The sequence below is a fragment of the Aspergillus luchuensis genome, chromosome 7, assembly GCF_016861625.1.
Source record: "Aspergillus luchuensis IFO 4308 DNA, chromosome 7, nearly complete sequence".
Taxonomy (NCBI): domain Eukaryota; kingdom Fungi; phylum Ascomycota; class Eurotiomycetes; order Eurotiales; family Aspergillaceae; genus Aspergillus; species Aspergillus luchuensis.
In genome coordinates, this window is record NC_054855.1 from 2711237 (window position 1) to 2732662 (window position 21426).

The window sequence follows — 21426 nt, forward strand, 5'->3', positions numbered from 1 at the left end:
GTGTGGGAGGGATGATTACTGCGACTTCTTCTCCTTGTCGATCTTCTTCTGTCCGGAAGACCGCGCCACACTACCCAGCTTCCACAATACCCACAGCAAGCCTAGAACAATCGCTGCCATCGTGCCCAGCTCCACCGTCTTGCTGCTGAAGAACCCTCCCTCTTCTAACCGGAGCACCGGCACATCCAACTCTTCAACATGCCGGGCCTTTTCTCCACTAGGATGCACCTGGTAGAACATCGTCCGGGGGCCGAACATACCATCCCAACCTAGGTTCACCCGATCGAACGGGTTCGTGCCCATCTTCGTGCCCTCTTCCGCTGTGCAAGCCCAGAAGACTACCGGCCACGGCACCCCTGCGGAGCGGTACCCAGTCTCCGACGGACGCAGATACCGCAGATGCAGCGGCACCGTGACGTTCCACTCCTCGGGCACCTGGCCTTCAGGAGGCGTAGCCAGCTCAAGCAGCCAATTCGAACCCCAATGCGGGACAAACCAATCCGGGGCCTCCAGGTCCGTTGCTCCGCTTACTGCCCGCAACGCCACTAGATGATGCGAGTCCAGGAACAGTGGATCATCCGTGCTCAGCTGGTACTTGTCGCCGAAGATATACGACGGCAGCGTCAGATACGCGTGCAGCGCACAGGTTGTGTCCTCCGGCGCACTGGGATACTCCAGTGCAGCGGGGGACAGAGAAATGGTCATAGTCGGATGCGTGCCCGTCGGACGGGGGAAGGAGACATCGAAAGTCGCCTCGCGAGGGAGGACATGGTGTCTGGAAGGAAAGGAGAATAACGTGGGTTCTGAACCGTCAGCTATCATTCCCTCAACAACACACAAGAACAAAAGGAAGGGGATGCATGCATACTCAACTCCTTATCCACCCCGACAACACCCAACAACCCACCAACCTTAATCTCCTCCGCCTCGACCGCCTTCTCCGTCCCCAACAACCCAACTTCAACCCGATCACGACTCTCCCCCGGCGCACGAATCTCCTCCGTCCATCCCTCCGGAGTACTAGGCTGGCCCCAGTACCCAGAGACCACCAGCGACCGCGACACCGCATCATAGTCCACATCAATACTATCAGCAGTGCCCCAATCCGCAGCGCACGCAGAACCCTCCCCGCGACAGATATTCTCCACGATGTACTCCCCAAGATTATGTTCCGGCAGGGCAGAATGGAATTGATACGTAGACGTGGAAGCGAATCGCGTAGAGAGAACAGGAGGAGTGGTGAAGGAGTCCTATATATACCAGAATCAGCATCACACACACCCCACCAGTAGAACTGAAAATGAAAAAAAGCAACAACATACCGTATAATTTCTACACTCAATCCCTTTCGTCCCAAACATCCTCCTTAGAAGACGACATACCCCTTCCCCACCCCCCTCTTCATTCCTCTTCAGAGGACTAACCCCCACCCCCACCCCAGCAGAAACCCTACTCCCGAACGGCGCCACAACCACATAGGGATCTTCCCTCGCCCAGCGAATATGTACTTCATGCAAACCGCTTAGAATCCCTCGGACCTGAATATCATGAAACATTCACATATAATTAGCTAATCTATCTTGATCAAGATAGTAGAAAGAAAGAAAGGGCAATATACCCACCTCATCATCAACCACCTCAGCAACATCAACCGTAACACGAACTTCCTTCGCGGCATCCAGATCACTGATTCTTAGGGACGTCGGGGTGAGGTTTGCTTGGGTGGAGGTGAATGGCGAGGAGGGGGGTTGGAGGTAGGTTATTCTTGTTTTCATTTTTCAGTATTAGTATTATGGAATTGTGGTTGATTGGTGAATCAGCTGATTAAGTGGAAGAGTTGAGGAGAGGGAGGGAGGGCTAGTAGATTTAAGAATTGAGATGGATTTGATTTGCTTTGGTTGGATTGCGGAGATGGAGCGAGCTGGACGGAGCTGGGGTGAGGTGTGATGTTGTTGTTGTTGTTGACCGCTATCTTATCGATAAGGCTAGCTAGGTAATTCCTGTTTTGGATGGGAAGGGCATGTGATCAGTGTGATAAGATATACTACTGTAGTTTTGTTCTACTAGAGGAATTGATTATTGGAATCTCCGTTTATGTAGTTATCTGAATACTAGCATACATTAACAATTTATCGCACTCATACAAGTATATAAGCTTTTATTCCAAGCTACTACTGCATCATCATCATCACTCATCACATCACGGAACCAGCCGCACGCCCAACGCCATAATGCTAACAGACCAGCGAAATGGGAATAAAAATAAACAGAGGCAATAGGAGTATCAAAGAGGCAAAGAAGAATCACGGGAGAACGTCCTTCAGAATGTCCTTCTGCGACGCGCTCAGGCTAGCTGGGAACCGCACATTCACCCGAACCACCAGATCGCCGCGCTCGCTGGGCTTCTTCGAGATCGTCATGCCCAATCCGGGGAACCGCTCCTCATGGCCAGGCTGTGTCGGGCCGGGCTTGGACACTCGGATGGATTTGCCGTCAATTGTGCGCACGATGCGTTCCCAGCCGGTCAGCGCTTCTTTCAGACTGAGCTCGACTGTTGTAACGAGGTTGTCGCCTTGGCGTTTGAAGTTGGGATGTTCTTTCTGCTGATCGTTAGTATTGACTAAGATATAATGAGTTTAGGGTGGGATGCCTACCTCAGTCACAATCAGATGTACGTCCTGCCGACCACCCTCCTCTTGATCGCCTACTCCCCGGTACTTAATCTTCGAGCCAGTCCGCAGACCCGGCTTGATATTCGCTTCCAGCGTCACATCCTGCACGGTGCGCTTGCCGCTCGCATCAAATGTCTTGCTCTTGACAGACACCTTCTTGGTCGTACCGCGCATCAGCTCCTCCAGCGTCAGCGGCAGCTCCTTCTCCATGACCGTAGGCTCGGGCGTGGGCGCGCGCTGCGACGATTGCTTGAATCCGCTAGGCCCGCGACTATTCCGGAAGTTCCGACCGCCGCCGAGCCCACCTCCCAGCATCGAGAAGATATCGTCATCATCCATACCGCCGCCCATACCACCACCCATACCGCCCATGCTGCCTTTGGCAAAGTTCCGGAAGATATCGTCTGCATTGCTGAACCGGAACCCGCTGCCGCCGCCGCCGGGACCAGTCGAGAAGTGGAATGTCCGGGTACCGCCACCGCCGCCGCCAGGCATGCCGCCGAACGAGAAGCCGCCGGGCATGCCACCTTCGAAGGGGTTGGGGCCGTCGGCACCACCGCCGCCGCTGGACGGCGGGGGACCGCCACGAAGGAGATATTCGAGGCCGAATTGGTCATAAACTTTTCGTTTTTCAGGGTCGGAAAGAACCTCGTATGCCTGGGACACCTCTGTTGAGAATTAGCACCATTGGCCTAAAACGGGAGGCTGGGGCGGGGTAAATAGAGTCAGAACATACCTTTGAACTTTTCCGAGGCAGTCGGGTTGTCCTTGTTCTTGTCGGGGTGGTACTTCAATGCCGCCTTACGGTAAGCTTTCTTAATCTCGTCCTGCGAGGCATCGGGCCTGATCGAGAGGGCATCGTAGAGTTTCGTTTCTGCAACCATTGTGGAGTCGATTGGCGAGGGCCAGAAGATAGGTCAAAGGAACGGGAATCACGAAATCGACAGACGTGGTAGAAATGTGATGCACGGCTCTAATTGGCGAGTCCAGACACCATATAAGCACACCACGAGGGGGTCACACCACGGGGTGAGATGGGGGAGTCGAGGGGAGGGGAGCAGAGTCTCGAATGACGTAGAAGATTCAGCGATCCGCGATCCGATCAGAGTATATCGACGGGAGTTAATGTAGGTTATATAGGGGGTGGCTTCAAGACATAAGGCACAGTGAATGATGTATCTGAAGGATTAGCGGAGAAGCCAGGTGTGAGGACGAGGGCTGATGTATAGTGCAGCGCCGGCGGCTTTCAGGTGAGCCTGCGGTGACGTGTGACGTTGACCGCAGCGGTCGACCAATAGAAGGTTCGAGAAGGTTCGATGGCCGCGAGGGAGGGGTCAACCCGTGATGCCATACGAATTGTTCGGGTGATAGCAGTGGAGGTAAGACTAGAAGGGTCCAGCCGGTGGATATAGAAGTTTGACAGCCAGATGGAGATATTGAAATGGACTGATGGAAATGAGCTGAGATGGCTTCAATCTTCCATTTCGGGCAGTCAGCCGGCCACTTGCCAGATCGAGCTAGCATCATGTATACTTATGTAGCTTAGTCAGCTATATCTTTATGCAGTGTATAACATCTATATCACAACCAACCACCACACTATCAACATTGCACTTAACATCAGTGTCCCAACGGGACCTGTGCTAACTGATCACCATCTCCACTGAACGATCCCTGAACCTCAACATCCTCAACAACAACCCAATCCTTCACCACCGCCTCCCCACTCAGCACCCGTTCCTTCTGCTCATCCGTACAAGTCGAATCCATGGCCAACAAATAGCACGTTGGTTCAGGGCTCTCCGGCACCTCATTCTTAATGTGCCACGTCGATGACGGTCCCTCCGTCCCATAGTCCTGGTTCTCCACCAAGGAGACTCCTCCCGTCGCGATATCCCAATTAAACTGAGCCCGATTAAAGATCTCATACGCCGTCTCAGGCTGATAGAACGGGACCTCATGGCCCGCCTGAAAGACACGCGTGAATGAGAAGTTCCCATACTGCCTGACCAATCCCCCAACGTAGGATGATTTCGTCTGCACCTCTGCATACCCTGCAGCCCGGAACTTCTCTGCTTCAGCATACTCCACCAGCAGACTGACATCTTCCCCGCCGCGCCACGGACAGGCATAGTCCCGGTCCCCATACACCATAGCCACCTTAACACCCGAGTCAAGCAAGTACCCAATATCCCCAATCATCCCGCGGGGGTCATTGCGAGGGTAATCGCCCGTCGAGTCGAAGCTGTCCCCCACTGCCTCTGACGACATGGTATAGTTCACCGGGACCCCGAGCGCCTTTTGCACCCACGGGCGATTCAAAAACCCGACGAAGTAGGGCACGAGCGCTGCATCCGGCGTGAAATGCGCTATGTCGTAGTATCCTCTCCCAGAGGTATTCGTATACAGACTCTTGATCTCCCGTGAGCAATACTCCGACGCCTCTGCGCAGATACCATTCACCGTCTCATTATCCCCATACATGAGAGGATCCCCAAGCTCGCCCGCATCGCGACACTCGACAATCATATCCCGGCACCCACCCGGCTTGCTCCAGTTATCCATAGCCCTATCGTAAAGCGTGCGATTAATCCCCTCAATCCCATACGTATTATTATACGCCATCTCCGGGAACGACGGGACCTGAACGAGTAAATCCACACAGCCATTGATAATCCCCAACGTATCCAAATGAATCTTCTTCCCAATACTCACCTCCCCACTCTCAATCCGCTCATTCATCTCCTGAAACAGCGCCGTATACGCAGGTCCATACCGTCCTCCATACGACTCCGTCCATATACTCACCCTGTCATCACCCTCACCAGCAGCAGCAGCAGCAGCAGCATACTCAACAAACTCCCCCAACCAAACCTGCAACGCAACCCACAACGCCCTCCCCCCATTCACCGTCCCATTCACCGTCCCACTCACATCCTGACTCGGCAGTGTCCCTACCAAAAACGTCTCATTCTGCCTCACCCCACCCTCTCCCACATCAACATCCACATCAATCTCCCCACTCACCAAATCCACCGTCCCATTCCTCAATACATCATAACTAAACCCCGTCTGGACTGGCTGCTCCACATACAACATATCAACATACTCATTCCACGACCAGGGATTATCGCTCGTGGAATTCGAGTCCGGATTCACCACGCACGGCCCATTCTCCTGGAACAACCCGATCATGGAGGATCCGCCGGGTCCGCCGTTCATCCAGATAGTGAGTGGCGACGAGCCATTATGGTGATGGTGGCGGGCGGGAAAGTACCAAAAGAAGGTATTGATAGGGTATGCTTGGGTGATGCTGATACCTGGGATGGAGAGGTTGGTTAGGGTGTGCGGGGGTAGGTGGATGTAGCCGGAGTAGCTGGTGGTATCGGTGTTGGTGCAGATGCCGAGGGGCTGGTACAGTAGTAAGTATTAGTATTATTAGTAGGATGTGATGGTAGGATGGGAATTGAAGTTGGGGTAGGGTGTAACTAGTAGCCCAACCTGTTTATAGGAGATTTTTGCCCCCGGAAAGATTTCGGACTCGATGATGGTGAGGCCCTCTGGTGTGGGAGGGAAATATGATTGTCCTGCGACTAGGGTGGTGATGGTGGAGATGATGATGATGATGCCGAGGGAGGGCAACATGGTGATCGTCTAGATATCTATCTCAATCTGTGCAGAACTTTCATGGAGAGTTCATCAATTGCACAGGGAAAAAACAAAAGAGAGGAAAATAATTAAAGGGTCAGGGATTTGAGCGAAAGAAGTAGTATAAATACCAGTAGTTAACTGTGCAACCTACTAGTGAAGTAGGTAGTCTACTGCTAGGGGTCTGATAACGCCATCGCCGATAAGCCGGCGGATCGCCGGTTGTCACTGTCTCACTAAGTTGATCGAATGGCCGTGCACTTGCTCCACTCTAATCTCCCGTAGGTATGTATGGGGTAAATGGCAGGCAAGTGCCGAGGATATCTACAAAGTATGTTTCACTTTATGATATACTTCAGCAGTAAATCAGCCTTGGTCCAAGGGGATTGATCGACATTACTGTATTGGTTCAGAGCGCGCCATGATGTAGGTGGCTCGATGGTGATCGGTCATATACAGATCAGGTTTCGCAGTTCCGATCAAGGTAATGCAGTCTACTCAATGCTATTGCATTACAATAGAAAAGTCTGGAGAAGAGAACATAAGGATATATTGTCAAAATCAAATCGCTTCCAAGCATCTTACCACGTCCCAGTATCCATCCCGAGACGCCCAGGTATCCATGCCCAATTTGAAACCAAACACCACGCACGCTAAGACTACCATTACAGTATGACATGAAGCATAACAACAAGAGCTAGTAACGCGATACAAACAGCCGGAACACAGTGGGAATCAACATCAACATGCAATATGCAACGGGATGAATCCCCATAACAATATGCCAGAAGGAATATATACAAGGAATGGCGGTATGTGCTTAGCACTCACGCGGTCTGGGGTTGCACCGTAGACTCCACTTTGACGTGGTCCTCAGAAGTGATAGTCTTTGTGGGTGCCAGGTCTGTGTCAGACTTCCCCCATGGGGACACATCAGACTCGTGAACGTATGTAGGAGTGCTTGCATCGGATGATGCCTCGTGGGTTTTCTCGGTCTCAGTCTCCTTGGCCTCATTAGCCTCGGCCTCGGACGCCACGTCCGAATCGTGCAGACTGGATACCGAGTGGAACTCTTCACGGTCTGGTGACGGCTTGTTAGATGACACGGGAGCACCGGTAGAGGACAGGTCACTCTCCGAATCGCTCTTGTGGTACAGAGGCATCTCTGTGAAGCCGTACGTGGCGTGTCCCGGACTAGACGCCACGGAACGCCGGCGGCTGTGTGCGTAGGGGTTTACCGTAGGCGAGCTAGGAGTCGAAGTCGAGACAGGAGCGGGCGTCCGCTGGGGGTTTCGGGGTGGGAGGGCCGGGGGCATCCGCTTGGAGATCGTCACAAGGCGTGCCCGTGTGAATGTGGGCGAGTGACGCTTGAACTCCACAGGAGCGATGGAATCTTCGACTGGGACAGGCGAATGGGCAGCACTCTCGCGCTTCGATACAGTGGCGCTGCTGACTTCATGAATTTCCACATCGTCATCCAGATCCACGTCCTCGACATCATCCCGGCCGTGATATTCGTCGTGTTCTGGGATGACAGTCTCCCAGCGTCCCTCCTCGTTGTCCCAAGGACTGGTCTCAGCCCGGTCGGACACGTCACGGTAGCTCCGGGAGGAGGCACGGCTGATAGAAGTCGGAGCAGTCGTAGGACCATCATCAGTTTGGGTCCCTCGGTCCATACTGGCGTAGCTCTGTACACTTGCTCGCCAGCTATTGCGTGGTGAGCTGTCGACGCTCCGTCGAAAAGTTGCAAATACCGGGCTGTTCGGGCCGGGTTTGAACTCGAACGCTTCCTGCGACGGTCTGGATTTCGTCCCAGCTTCGCGAATGAAAAGACCCTCCGCCTCTAGCGCCTTGACACCGAAGGGATCGGGGTCCTCGGGGTCGGGAATGCCAAACGAGCCCGGTCCAGGCACAATCTCAACATCCCCAGGGGTTTCGCCGGGTGGCAGCAAGTTCTCATCCACAGTCGGGTTGCCCTCGGCCGCTTTGACGGTGTTCAGCAGCGTTTGAATCGATGCAGGAGGCCGTTTGGCCTTGCCCGCGAGGATGTCAGTAACCGATATGCGCTCGCCGTAAAAGCGCTCGTTCTCATCGGTACGCTCGATAATGATGGTACCATCCACAGCAACGCCCGCATACAAACCGCGACTCTTCATGTAGGTCCAGATGGGGGCCTGCCGCTTGTGCACTTCCGAATCAAGTACGCCGCCCATCCCAACCGGACCGGCTGCCGCGCTGACTTCTCCACCCAAAGTGCATCGCACTTTCTTGAAAGCCTCCAAGGCCTCGTAGGTATTGATGACCACCACACAGTCATAGATATCCACGCCCGCCAGGAAACCGATACCAGCCGTATGAAGCATGATACCGGAAGGCGGACTCCATTCATTGGTATCTGGGGTCCGCGCCAGGAGCACCCCACTACCGCCCGAGCCACTGACCCATAGGCCTGTGCGCATAGTAGTGAAGATAGCGAGACCCTTGGCGCGCTGGATAACCCTAGCGGGGATCTTCTTCAAGACGCGCTGCTTGCCCTTGGGGCGATCGATCTTGCCGGATTCTTTGCTGACCGAGCTGTCGGTGCTTTGACGTTCGGCATCTTCGTTGGAATAGAAACCATCTTTGCAGAAACTTCGGAGGATTCGCGCAGCTTTGTCGCTTTCTTTATCAAGGGTCATGGGCCAAAAGGCCTCTGCGCCGACCTTGTAGGATAGCCGGTTGACGGGATCGCCCAGCTTGTCGAGGGTATGCCATGCCTTATCGAATCCTTTCTTAGATGTGCCTTTCGTCTTCTCCCACAGAGTGGAAGGCATGGTGGCGACTCAGAATCCCGCGGGGTCTCCAAGTCTACCAAATAGAGTGACACAGGATGGAGTCCTGAGGACCGCGGAGTGGGTAAAGAGGCAGTCTATAATTGCGGGTGCAATGGCAGCAGTAGACGAAGACGGCCAAAGTATTTCACATAAAGTTCCAATGCAGCCGAGAATGTATGAGAGGCAGCAAACGGGCGCAACAGAAGTTGGGGTGACAACCGAGGAATGCGGGTCCGGAGAGTGGTAAGAATGTAAGCCAACTATATAGTATCCGGAACGTCAGTGATCTGCGATGAAAGGAAATTGCATGTATTGAGGCAGGAGACGTAGGAGAGGGCCATATTATTAAAAGGCAGGAAGACCTCGAGCTTTTCGCCGTGCTAGCCGTGCGTTCCAGACCTCGCCTTGAGTGGGTGGCGAGCAGCTGGAGAACCGGTGACATACGAGGAAAGGAAGGAGGGGAACCATGGGACGGGCAAATGGGATTCGGGGGTCGGCTTACCTCCGCCTGAGCCTCGCCAGGGCCACGAAAAGTAAAGAAAAGAAAATCAAAAAGTGACAATATATCCGAGAGTAAGGTGGGAAAAGCGACCAGATGAAACAACAGCTAATTTCTGTGTCCACCACAAGTAGGAGCAGGGACAGTTTATGTAGGAGATGAGAGGTAAACCCCAGAGTGGAGGAGGGGATCGACCCGTAGGACCCGTCGGTCAGATGTGCTAGAGATGTAGGCTGGATGTATGTATGACCGAGAGCTAATGCAGTTGAGGAGGAAGAAAAAGCAAGCAAGCAAGCAAGCATGAAGCAGAAAGGGAAAAGATGGATCCTACTTTTTACAGAAGCAAGAGGGGGAGACAAGACTAAATGGAAGAAGTGTGCAGAGCCGTGGATGCGAACCAGGCACAAATACTCACACGGCTGGGTCGGAAGGGCATGGTTGGACTGGAAGTAAGAGTGGCTGGCCGGAGATGGAACGGCCGGATGAATAAAAAAGGTGTACAAGAAAAGTCAAGTCAGTCAGCAAAATGATGACAAGGAAGTGGAGGGGAGTACAAGAAAAGGATATTAATTAGGCAGTCATTCATCTGGTTCCGGATGCATGGCATCATGGCAGCATCAGCGTCATCGCTTCGCCGCGCCCGATAAGCCGATCGGATTAGATTTCTACCCTAACTTTTTCTAACATTTATAATTTGCCCGTCGGCTGTTCGGATGTAGAAGTAGATACTTTGCTCTACATTCTTCTATCCTAATTGATAATCATTCATTGTCTTTCAAATGCTGTTCTCGCACTGCTTCTCTCCCGTGGAAGAAATGAAAGATTCCTGGAAGAATCCTCAACCCTCCAACCCCCAAATGACAGCGTCATCGTCTACGTACCCGATGGCGATGGCGATGGGGCCAAGAGTCCCTGAACGAAGATCCCCAGCTAATCTATGTCTAGTCTAGTTTAGTTTTCTTCTTTGCTGCCAAAGTAAACCCACCCTCACAATTTCCTTGTTCAAAAAATTTTAATTTTTTAAATTTCAAAAATCAAAATAAAATAATAAAATTCATTATCCGATTAACTTCCACTAGATCCGCATGAATCTTTCCCCTCTTCATCCCTGCGTACCCTCACAAGGGATGTATCAACTTCCCACCCGAAGAATATGACAGGTCCAATCGCTTCTTCTACCGTGATTTTATTTTGCTTACGTGCAGTGGTGCTGCTTTATTTTTTTCTGTCCTTCTTCCTTCAGCCCCAATACCAGCCAGCCAGCCAGTTCAGTCCACACCCTAAACTAGTATCTACAGTAGCTAGCTAGCTAGCTAGCTCTGTCTGGCCCCCATCCATGGATGGGTAAATTGTATCCCTTCGCATTGATTTGGTCCATCCCCTCGCTTCATTTCCTTCTCGTCGCCCAGGCAAAGAAAATTCTCTGCATTAGTTTCATGTTGTCTTTTTCTCCACTATCCCCTCCAACCCTAGCTGCAGAACTAAGTACAGTAACGAAGTAGGTAGTAAGTAAACAAGTCACCAGGTTAATATGGGAAGTAAATAACGGATACTGTAGCTGGGTAACAACTCACTCCGAAAGTAGAAAAATAAATAATATCCTGTCCCTGACAAGTCCAATTTCCTCCCTTTTTTTTTCTCCACCCCCAATCGAGATCCAATAGTCTAGTCTAGTCTAGTCTACTTACTCGGGTTAGTTCCACTTCTCGCCAACGACAGGGTTGAAGATGCGTTGCTTGGGATACTATACCTACTTACCTTCCTTCCTACCTACCCTCCGGTACCTACAGCAGGGCATGATAATACTCAATTGACGCAAGTGGCTCACCTCAATCGCACCGTTCCAAGGGCGAAGCACAGATAAAAAAAGCAAAGCAAAGAAGAAGAAAAGAAAAAAGGTACCTTGTTACAAAAGGTACCACAGACCTCCCTCCCTACCTACCTACTTAAATCCTAATCTACTACCCCATCCAGTTAGCCCAACCTGACCAGTCCAACCCAAACCCATGTTACCCACCCCATCAAACCCCCTTCAAACAGAGTTTCATCATCCCGGGGCCGGGGGGCCATCGAAGGAACGAACGGGAGGAACGGGAGCAAGAACTCACGAACTCACGAACGAACCTCTCTCATCTCAATTTTCCCCCTGGACACCATGTGCGCATTTAGAACGAGAAAAAAAAAATTTCACTTCCCGTGTTTCTTTACTGTTGGATATATCATATGCCATCGGTGGGATGGGGATGGTAGGGGCCCACGAGGATAGTAGGGAAGTGGATTGATGCGGTTATTGCGGTTGAGAGGGATACCGAGGATGGGAGTGGGTTAATCAGAGAGTGGTATGTATTTATCCCTACTTCTATGCTAAACTAAGCTTATGGTTTGTTGATGGGTAGGATCATGGTAGGTGTGTATATCCCCCTCTATGTATACTTGACTAAGATAGTATAGTATAGTTAGTAGAATTTAGTAAATAGAACAGAACATTCCACAATCCCTGACCCTGGCCCTGGCAATGCGAAACACTCCAGTCTACTCAGTAGTCCAGCTGAACCACAGATGGATCCCTGTCTACTCTACTGTACTCTGTAGAACAGGCTATTCTTAGACGAGACGAGACGAGACGAGGCAACTTCGGCCGAAACATCACCCTCACCCTCACCCTCACCCTAACTAATCATCCGGTCGGTCAGCCAGTCAATTCGACGATCGTAACACTTCATTAAACTAACTAACTAACTAACTAACTAACCAACTAGCGTACTATGTACACCATCCCCAACAAACCATTTACAATGACAGATAGTAGATAGCCGGGTCCTGTCATACCACCCTAGTGGATCAATAGCCGAAAGGCAGCGAGTCATGTCCATACCTACTGTAGCTACTCTGTAGACCGCTAAGCTAAGGATCAGAAAGTTAGATAAACAAATGGATGGATACATACGTGCTTCCGTAGATGAATTGAGTTTTTGAGTTTGGGTTCTGTTCGAGTTAGTGTTCGTGTTCGTTGTGTTCGCAACTATCAACCGTGCCTGATATGATGTATCCAACTTTACTGTAGGTACAAAGTGGACAGAGGGGGCGGGTGGGATAGATCGATCGGAGGATCATGTAACAGTAAGTACATAGTTGAAATGCGAACAGGAGTGTCGTTCATCACTCTGGCAGTCTGTGTGTCTGTGTGCCTGCTTGTCTGGCCTCGTGGAATGTATGCAGTTGGGTGTTGAAGGTTAACTCTACTACATCAATACTATATCTAGAGTTCATGTTGACGAGTATTACTACTATGTAGTCTAGAATGTAATCAAATATATTCAACCTGAGAATTTGTATATCTCAATCCCACTCACTAGTACTAGTTCCTATTAGCAATACATTCCACCCCATTCCTATCCCTTCTACCCACCATCTACTATCCACGGTAGATAGTAGATAGTATCTTTATACAAATGATATACATCCAACAAAACATCTCCATCCAGCCTAGCCCAACCCTGATATCAAACTAGTACCCATCCTAGTGCATGCAATTACCATCACACCTCCTAAGCACTCCGTACAGACCAAGCTAGTAAACATCTATCTTACCCTCATCTCGATCCGATTCGATGAACCGGCTGGTTCCCGGTGCCTGGGTCCCACGCTGGACTACTGGACTACTGGCTGCCATCTAGTCTATCTAGCGGAACGGGATCCCCGGACGGATTATAATCGACTAGCTGGTATTAGTGCATGTGCAGTGGGTATATGTCAGCGTGACAGGGGGAATAACTAGTTATTAGACATGTGTCATATTGAGATTTTGCTTGTCAGGTCACTACGTAGTAGTTGCCGATGAACTTCCGAGTTCAGCTAGCTACGGAAGTAGACAGCTGGATAGTTCGTGTGAACTACTCTCCTACTCTATCAGGCAATTGCTCCTGTCCCGATGAGTGATTCGTGCGGTCGACCCACTGTAGCAGGTATAGCCAGCCACAGATAGAGTTAAGCATAAGTAAATAGTATATCCACAGGAGCTAGACAACACGGCAGGGATATGATCCGCGGGAGATAAAGTAGAATGAGAAATAAGGTCCAGCCGGTTCAGCTGACACTGGACACGGGTCTAGTCGTAAACATACACACACACACAAAGGTATACCTATTGTTGTATCCAATCATATGTCCTAATCCACCTCTACAGAGCACCCATCTCCTTCAGCTTGCCGATCAAGCCGTCAACATCCTCGACCTTGCCACCGCCCTGGCGAGCGGGGGGTTCTGGAACGGTTAGTTAGTATATGCAACAGCGCCGGGGTGCACATGACAGGGCAGGGACTAAACTCACCAGTAACCTTCAGAGTCTTCAAACGCTTCTTATCCTCAACACCGAAATCCGCCAATGTCTTCTTCTCCAAAGGCTTCTTCTTAGCCTTCATAATGTTCGGCAGCGTAGCATAGCGGGGCTCATTCAACCGCAAATCCGTAGTGATAACCATGGGCAACTTAGCCCGCAGCGTCTCAACACCACCATCCACCTCATGCGTCACCTCCACCGTACCATCCGCATCCTTGATATCGACCTTGCTGGCCTGCGTCGCCTGCGGCCACCCCAACAGACCCGCCAGCATCTGACCGGTCTGGCCCTGGTCGCCATCGATCGCCTGCTTACCCAGCAGCACCAGGTTAATATTCTCAGACTTGACCACACCCTGCAGCATCTTGGCGATCGTCAAGGGCTCGGGACCACCATCGGGGCTGTCGCCGACATCGACGTGGAATGCGCGGTCGGCACCCATGGCCATAGCGGTGCGGAGGGTATCGGCGCACTTGGCTCCGCCAGCGGAGAGGGCGAGGATGTTTTCGACCTTCATGGGGCTCTGGTTCTTGGTGCCGCGTTCGCGCAGGCGGATGGCTTCTTCAACGGACAGTTCATCGAACGGGTTCAGGGAGTGCTTGACACCGGCGGTTTCGACGCCGGTGTTGGCCTTGTTGACGCGGGGTTTGACCTAACATTATCAGTGATGTTCAGCATGCTATATCGTGCCGTAGTGTCGTGGTAGTATGGTGAGTGTAGGTGTTGGTGTTGCCGGAGCACAATTGCAGACTGCGCGTGCGGGCAACTTTCGCTCGGAGATGTGACTCTTCACCGAGAACGGAGCAGGAGAAGCACGAGGCGACAAAAACCAAAACTCACCGCATAGTCAATAACCCGCTTGACGGGGACAAGAATTCGCAAGCCGCTCATTATGACAATAATATGTGGTAAAGGGACTTCGGAGGAAGTAAAGGGGCAATGGAGGGGAGGGACAGCAGCGTGAGGGGCGTCGACTCTTAAAGCGAGCAAGAAGCCGTTTTGAGGGAAGAGTAGAGAGACACCGATCCGTCGGAGCAGCTGCTGCTCCATCCGCGGCAGAAAACAGGTGACCTGGGCGGAGAGTCCCCCGAGGCGGGCCGAGATTCTAACCACGCTTGTTGCTCTTCCGCCGCCAGCCGAGGTTAGCCTTGTCTATTATGGGACTTTGTACAACAAGTTGACAAGTTTAGCGGGGTAAAATGTATTCAAATGACCTCATAGGGTAGGTGTTGATTCTATTGGAATATGTGGGTATATTGTGCTTGTTTTACTCTATCCGCATGGTGTCGGATCTGGCAGACATGCCATCGCTCTCTCTATAGGTGTTGATGGGATAACCGCTTCACATGTGACAGTACCTCTTGAGGCGGATCACCAAGTTTCCTGCTTATACCGTCCCGTCTTCTCCATGCCAAGCAGATACTGCTCGGCCCCTTGTTCGTTGAATCGATCGGTTTCCACCTCTGCGCCGTGCTGGAATGCTTCCGTCAGCGCCTCCCTTACTGCCTTGGGCATCTGTCCAGAGGAGCCGCAGATATACACCGATCCTGCCATGTCATGCAGCAGCTTGAATAGCAGTGCATAGTTCTGGCGGATTACATCTTGCACGTAGACTTTTTGTTTTTGGTCCCGGGAGAATGCCGTGAGCACATTCAACTTGGTCAACTGACCGAGCTGCTGCCATTCGTCTTCGAAGAAGAAGTCTGCCTCTCGATTGCGACCGCCGTAGAGGAGAAGCGTGGGTCCGATGCTAAGCTCAACCCCGGGGTTTTCCTCCTGGTATGCCTTGATAATCGCTGCTTTTTCCCACAGCATAGATCGCAGTGGGGCCAGACCGGTGCCGGGACCGACTAGGACGGTTGGGCCAACGAGCTGGTTGACGGAGGAATTGAGTCCACCGCGTTGCAGCTGCACCTTGAGAGTGCTCCCAGGTCGAAGCGCAGATATATAACGTGTACATACACCCTGTCTGATCTTTTTGATGACGGTCTGGTACTTCACAATGGCAATCATCAGTTCAAACTTGGTGCCGCCTTCAGGACTCCTCTTCAGCTCGCCGCCACTAGCGATGCTGAATTGTCTCCCCTTGAGAACAGGAAATACCGAGAGAGCATGCTGCCATGGAACTTTGACCGAGTCAAACTCGTGCAAGACTTCCAGGATACTCCGTCTCGGACGAGTAGTGTAATCCCACAGCTCGTCAAGATACTCGGGACTAGTATAGGTGAACTCTAGTAGACGCTCCTTGTGCATCTCGTCGCTCGTGTAGTGCGCAATCTCCGCAAAGAAGGACCGGCGCGGGATAGCCTGAATATCGAGGTAGTCTGTAAGCAGCGCCCTTAGCGTCAATTGGGGGTAGGAGTCGAGACCCCGAATAGGCGGCAAAGGGAGATCATCAGCAGGAATATGGCTATTAGGAACCAGGCTGATGAGCTGATCAGCTTGTTCTTCCCAACCCATCATCTGGATTAGAGCATTCACGTCGGTGGAGAAGTTCTTGGGGGTAATGCATAGCATATCCCCAGGGACGTAGGACGTATGTTCAGGCACAGTAAGGGATACATGGCGCACATCCTGCCAATGCTTCTGCGGAGTCAATCGCTTATTCTCCCTAAGCGTCGCCGTCAAAGTATCAGGCAGAGGTCGCAGATCATAATCCAATCGAGTCAACTTCGGGTTATCATCGGGGGCGGGTAGATTCTCATGTGTGCCGGGAACTGCATGTCCTTCCTGTGCTGTCGAAGCACCTCCCTCCTGGAGCTTCAGAATCCATTTCGGCGGCAATTGGGCATCATCCGGTATCGGCTCCAGGCCATCAGGCAGGGGATAGGTCTCGAGCAAATGTGTACGAAGACCAGTCAACCACGGAATGAACGTCCCTTCGAGCCTATACAACACAGTTAGAAGACACCCACCGAACAGAGAGGAATAGCTAAACCCACCCCTCCGGATGCTGCTGATCCGCCTCCCCAGCATCATATATTTCATTCGCACCGAGCTGTAACAGCCTCTTGTGTAGTTTGCGTGCCGCCCAATTGAACCTATCAAGCCAGCCAGTCAGCCATCACCATGTCCTCATGTATAAGATAGAATATAACCCACTTCGGATAAGAACTATCCCCCAATCCAAACGACGCAAACCGAACCCCATCCAAAAAGTCCCCCGGAAGCCTCTTCAGCAACAACGACCGCCAAAATGACCTTGCATTGGCCGGGAAGTCTCCCTGTCCTGTTGTCGCGACAACGAATATAACGAGCGTATGCGATTTCAATACCTCCTACACACAGCATAGTCTCGTCAGCATGGGTCATAATATCAACATAGCACACAATTGAAAGGGTAAAACTCACCGGCCTATACACATTCATCTCCCCCACATGGGTCCGGAAATGCAATCTCTCCGCCAACGCCCCCAGCTCCTCGGCGACTTCCTGCGAATTGCCCGTTTCAGAGCCATACAGGACGAGAGCTGAGCGCCGCGGTGGGAGTGATTGGCTGCCGTTCATTGTACCTAGGTACTGCGCCCTGTATCTCCCTGATATCGTGGTGTGGTGATGGGGGGTTGGCTATCTGTCACTTGTGGCTTATCGCGGGTCTTCTTTTTTTTCCTTCCCCTCGTTTTGGCTTGAGGGGTTCTATCCGATCGTCCAGTTGGCGCGAGATAGCGGGATGACGTCATCCCGAGGATCGGAGAGGGTTGGCAGCATATATGGGAGGTAGATAGATGGGATATTTATGCATTGCTTGGTGTTGGGGATGGGATATGGTGTATGGATATAGTTATGAGGAGAGAAGTATTGGTCACTGTGATGCTGTACCGGTACAAATCGAAGAGACATTCGGAATGTGAAATACTCCGGCAATGGAATGAATGAATATACCCAATCAACCATAGGAATAAACCAAAGTAACCGCTAGATTGATAAGATCAACCGACAAAGAATAATAGTTTTGAACAAAGGGTATCTCAAGAATCCAGCTCGATCTAATAAGTATCCTCCTCGCCGCCACCACCACCATCTCCAAACCCATCATCCCCATACTCATCATCACCACCATCAAAGTACTGCTCAGCGTTATAATCCCCGCCCATCTCATCATCGTCATCCTCAAAGTCATCATCTTCAATCTCCTCCTCGCCTTCCTGCTCCTCCTCCGGATCCAGAATATCCCCATCCCCATCATCATCATCCTCAGCCCCCTCACCCTCCTCACCACCAGCCTTCGCTCGCTTCGCCGCATCCTCATCCTCCTCTTCATCATCGTCCTCAAATCCCCGCTTCGCCCCAGCCCGCGCCACCTGCGGCACATACCCATCCATCGCGGCATCGGGCTTGAACGTCGGCTGAATCGTCTGCCACAATTCGCGGGGGAAGAACTTCATAACTACCGCCAAAGTCCCATTAGCACCATGTCCCTCTCCCAACTTCCTCACATAACATCAGAAACAGAATGATTAAACTCACCATACTGCCTCCCCTGTAACCTCGGCAACGCCCTCTTCTTCTTCTGATACTTGCCCGAATAACTCGGCATGCCATGGAAGGGATCGAAGTTCGCCCGCGCCGCACTATCCTTCTTCATCGTCGACCCCGCCCCCTCCAGAATCGAGTAATAGGGGCCATCGTGGAACCGTTCCCGGAGAGTGCGATAGAAGTCCACCTGCAATTGTTCCTGCGAGAAGAGCGGTCTGGCGCGAGGGACCGTGTATTTCTGTTTGTACAATGACATTATTAGAGCCTCTCCCTCATTCCTTGATTGACGAAAAGCAACAGCAAGCCAGACTGCTATGACAATAACAACAGCAGCAGCAGCAGCAGCAGCAGGGTGAATGTGAACGACATCGGTAAACGCAACAAATCACCCGTGTGTGACAAAGCAACGAAACAAAGAAGCAAATATATCATATCACATCAACCCAAAACATACAGGGAACAAAGGCGTCGGCGCCGTATCATTTTCTCCGCTGGGATCTGCCTCCCAGGTGAATTCGGCTCCGGGGAGCTTTCTGCCTTTCTTTGCGCCGAATCGGGACATGTCGGGCAATAAGATTATTCACTGGTAATATGCCCCTTTTCCTCAATCGGTTGGAGATGGCTCCGTTGGGGGCCCAGGTTGTTCAACGTCCAGGGAGGAAAAGGCCGAAGCGCTGGCGGGCGTTTTACTGCGCCATGATCCAATGGCTGAGAAAAAAGTTCCGGCCGAGCTTGGATGTGGCTCACCGCCTGCGGAGATCTGCGCGAATTGGGTAATTAGGGTACCGGGGCGGGAACCCTGGGGTGGCTGGATGGGCCAATCAGAGTGTAGTATCTATAAGGTGTACTGTAGTAGTTAGGACTGTGTAGGAAATATTATTGAGGTAGGATTCATTGCTATTGCTGAATGGAAAATTAGGAAATAGTACAGGTATCTAATGGCATAATCGTAAATCGTCCAGTGATATGGGCATCTCCGCAGCACCAGCCTTACAGGCCAACGGTTGCAACCTGGTTCGCAGTCTGGGATACAGGCCCCCACGGCCCCTCGTTCACCCGTTGCCGGAGAGTACGCATGATGTCCTCGAACCCTTCCATTTGTCCCCCATTTTCTTTGAGACAATCATACAGCGCCACCAAGACCTCGTGCTTCGCAGTTGCCACTTTCCATACCGCATGCTGGGAATCACCTGCTCCGCCGCCGACAAATTCGGCATATGACCGAGGAGGCTTGAACAGATATGGCAGGAGGACAGTCAGGGCCGGTGGCGTCAGAGCTGCCCAAGCACCCGATGACGGCAAAACTCCCTGTGTAGCCGGAGACAAACTCTCCAAATCTTGTTCGGTGGGAAGCTGGTATCGGGAAGTCCCAGGAACAGACGAGGTGACTTCACCCGTTAAGATCTGCCAATTAGCAGTGATGAGGGATCTCATGAGGGATATTGACGCCAATGAAATATCCTTCATTGCAAGAATATCGGCCGTCGCAACTACATCCGTCCAAAAGTTGGTATGCTGATTAGTGTACATGAAGTACAGCGCGCGTGCGGCCGCGGCCTCTTTGTGCCAATCTGTCGGCATCTGGCCAGATGCATTCAACTCCATCGAGTCCGTAAGGTCCTGCTTCACTGGGCCGTGGAGGATCTTGGCCAGCACGTCCAGAGCCTCCTTGTTTGGAGGACTGGTGGGCAAGGCCAGAACAGGGTTCAGTCCTTGCTTGCTGGCTTCCACGAGCAAAACGCGGGGCAGACAGGAAAGTACGTTCAATTGCCCGCTAGGGACTGGCCCATGCGCCCACTGGGAGGTCGAAACCGCCACTGAGGCAGAAATGCGAGACAGTATCCGGTCCAGTAGATACTGCGGGTTTTGCAGGAAGTGATTGGGGTACAGCTCGGCATACTGCGCAACGTAAGTCATGATAGGACCGCACAGGTAAGCCAGGTCTACCGCGTCGAGCTTTGACTCATCCAAGTAATACTCCAACAACGTAGAATGAATGTTATGCGAAATAAGAAAATCCAGGGCGGGAGAGGAGAAGGTGGATGCTGACTGCACAATGGTCCGCGCGATGAGACCAGGGGCATCGATCTCCAGAAGATCATGGAAGAAGTTGATTAAAGTCATATGCATGAGCACATCATCCTTGTCGACCATATGGCAGGCAGCGAAATGGAGAAGACCATTGCTCTGGTATTTCCTCTCAACTTCTGGCACTTGTGGCTTTGAGATGATGTCCCAATGCAGACGGCCCGCCTTCACAAGTAGACCCATCAACCGTCCCTGAGCTACAGTCTTGTCGCGCTTGGACAGACTTGCTGGTCCATTGTCCGTGAGACTGCAGAGGGAAAATAGCAACCCGTAAACATCCTTATCCGCAAAGATTCGTCTCCAAACGAGCCCTTGTCCACCGGTGGTCTCCTCACCCTCATGTCCAGTATTCTCGAGCGGACTGGCCGAATCGACCTCCAAGAGCTCCCAGATTGTGTCAAACGCCGCTTGTGCTACGGCCGTAGAAGAGGTCGACAGCCACAGCTCCACCAAAGACGAAACGAGTTCCGGATCGCCGGCAACGATGGCGGCGTCACTAGCGGCGTGTCCTGCCTTGCGCAGCAACGACAAAGCCAACAAGTTGATAGGTTCCGATGGCGCTTTGAAACCGGCAATGAAATTGATCGGAGGATCGACGGAGTGAAGGTCGGCGAAGCTGAGGTACGTCGTAGCCTTGACACCAAGAGCGGTAAGAGGAGTCGGGTCCTCCTGCAGGACGGGGAGCAGCTGCGATATCTGGATCATAATGGTGGCGGGGACTCTGCGATCGACGTTCTCCGTAAGCTCGAGCTTCAACTTCTCAAGAAGAGACGTGTCCAGACGAGTGGAGGGCTCGCGCTGCACCTGTTCCAGGTGCTGTCGGACCTCATCGTAAGTAGATGGAACGGCCATATTGATTCCAAACAGATCTACGGTGATGCGATCCGTGGG

The 21426-nt window shown here is 52.0% G+C and overlaps 8 protein-coding genes across 8 annotated transcripts; all 8 read right to left on the reverse strand.

Moving 5' to 3' along the window:
• Positions 1 to 15: 15 nt before the first annotated feature.
• Positions 16 to 1775, reverse strand: PBN1 (uncharacterized protein; the record flags this gene model as incomplete). The annotated part of the gene is made up of 4 exons (XM_041683538.1): positions 16 to 803; positions 869 to 1250; positions 1323 to 1538; positions 1623 to 1775. 4 exons carry the CDS (start codon positions 1773 to 1775, stop codon positions 16 to 18), a joined length of 1539 nt encoding a protein of 512 aa, XP_041547789.1.
• A 528-nt stretch (positions 1776 to 2303) lies between these two features.
• Positions 2304 to 3556, reverse strand: AKAW2_70906A (putative DnaJ domain protein Psi; the record flags this gene model as incomplete). The annotated part of the gene is made up of 3 exons (XM_041683539.1): positions 2304 to 2600; positions 2655 to 3340; positions 3409 to 3556. The coding sequence occupies 3 exons, from the start codon at positions 3554 to 3556 to the stop codon at positions 2304 to 2306; spliced, it is 1131 nt and encodes a 376-aa protein (XP_041547790.1).
• Positions 3557 to 4292: 736 nt separating this feature from the next.
• cp1 (putative carboxypeptidase S1) lies at positions 4293 to 6317 on the reverse strand (the record flags this gene model as incomplete). The annotated part of the gene is made up of 2 exons (XM_041683540.1): positions 4293 to 6083; positions 6174 to 6317. The coding sequence occupies 2 exons, from the start codon at positions 6315 to 6317 to the stop codon at positions 4293 to 4295; spliced, it is 1935 nt and encodes a 644-aa protein (XP_041547791.1).
• An 830-nt stretch (positions 6318 to 7147) lies between these two features.
• AKAW2_70908A (uncharacterized protein) lies at positions 7148 to 9133 on the reverse strand (the record flags this gene model as incomplete). Its single annotated transcript, XM_041683541.1, has 1 exon — positions 7148 to 9133. The coding sequence occupies one exon, from the start codon at positions 9131 to 9133 to the stop codon at positions 7148 to 7150; it is 1986 nt and encodes a 661-aa protein (XP_041547792.1).
• Positions 9134 to 13812: 4679 nt separating this feature from the next.
• AKAW2_70909A (electron transfer flavoprotein subunit beta/FixA family protein) lies at positions 13813 to 14862 on the reverse strand (the record flags this gene model as incomplete). The annotated part of the gene is made up of 3 exons (XM_041683542.1): positions 13813 to 13895; positions 13963 to 14623; positions 14812 to 14862. 3 exons carry the CDS (start codon positions 14860 to 14862, stop codon positions 13813 to 13815), a joined length of 795 nt encoding a protein of 264 aa, XP_041547793.1.
• Positions 14863 to 15342: 480 nt separating this feature from the next.
• tah18 (NAPDH-dependent diflavin reductase) lies at positions 15343 to 17478 on the reverse strand (the record flags this gene model as incomplete). Its single annotated transcript, XM_041683543.1, has 4 exons — positions 15343 to 16858; positions 16914 to 17012; positions 17074 to 17249; positions 17323 to 17478. 4 exons carry the CDS (start codon positions 17476 to 17478, stop codon positions 15343 to 15345), a joined length of 1947 nt encoding a protein of 648 aa, XP_041547794.1.
• Positions 17479 to 17957: 479 nt separating this feature from the next.
• On the reverse strand, positions 17958 to 19009 carry AKAW2_70911A (DNA-directed RNA polymerase III subunit C31; the record flags this gene model as incomplete). The annotated part of the gene is made up of 3 exons (XM_041683545.1): positions 17958 to 18358; positions 18439 to 18685; positions 18902 to 19009. 3 exons carry the CDS (start codon positions 19007 to 19009, stop codon positions 17958 to 17960), a joined length of 756 nt encoding a protein of 251 aa, XP_041547795.1.
• A 428-nt stretch (positions 19010 to 19437) lies between these two features.
• Positions 19438 to 21387, reverse strand: AKAW2_70912A (uncharacterized protein; the record flags this gene model as incomplete). The annotated part of the gene is made up of 1 exon (XM_041683546.1): positions 19438 to 21387. One exon carries the CDS (start codon positions 21385 to 21387, stop codon positions 19438 to 19440), a length of 1950 nt encoding a protein of 649 aa, XP_041547796.1.
• Positions 21388 to 21426: the final 39 nt, after the last annotated feature.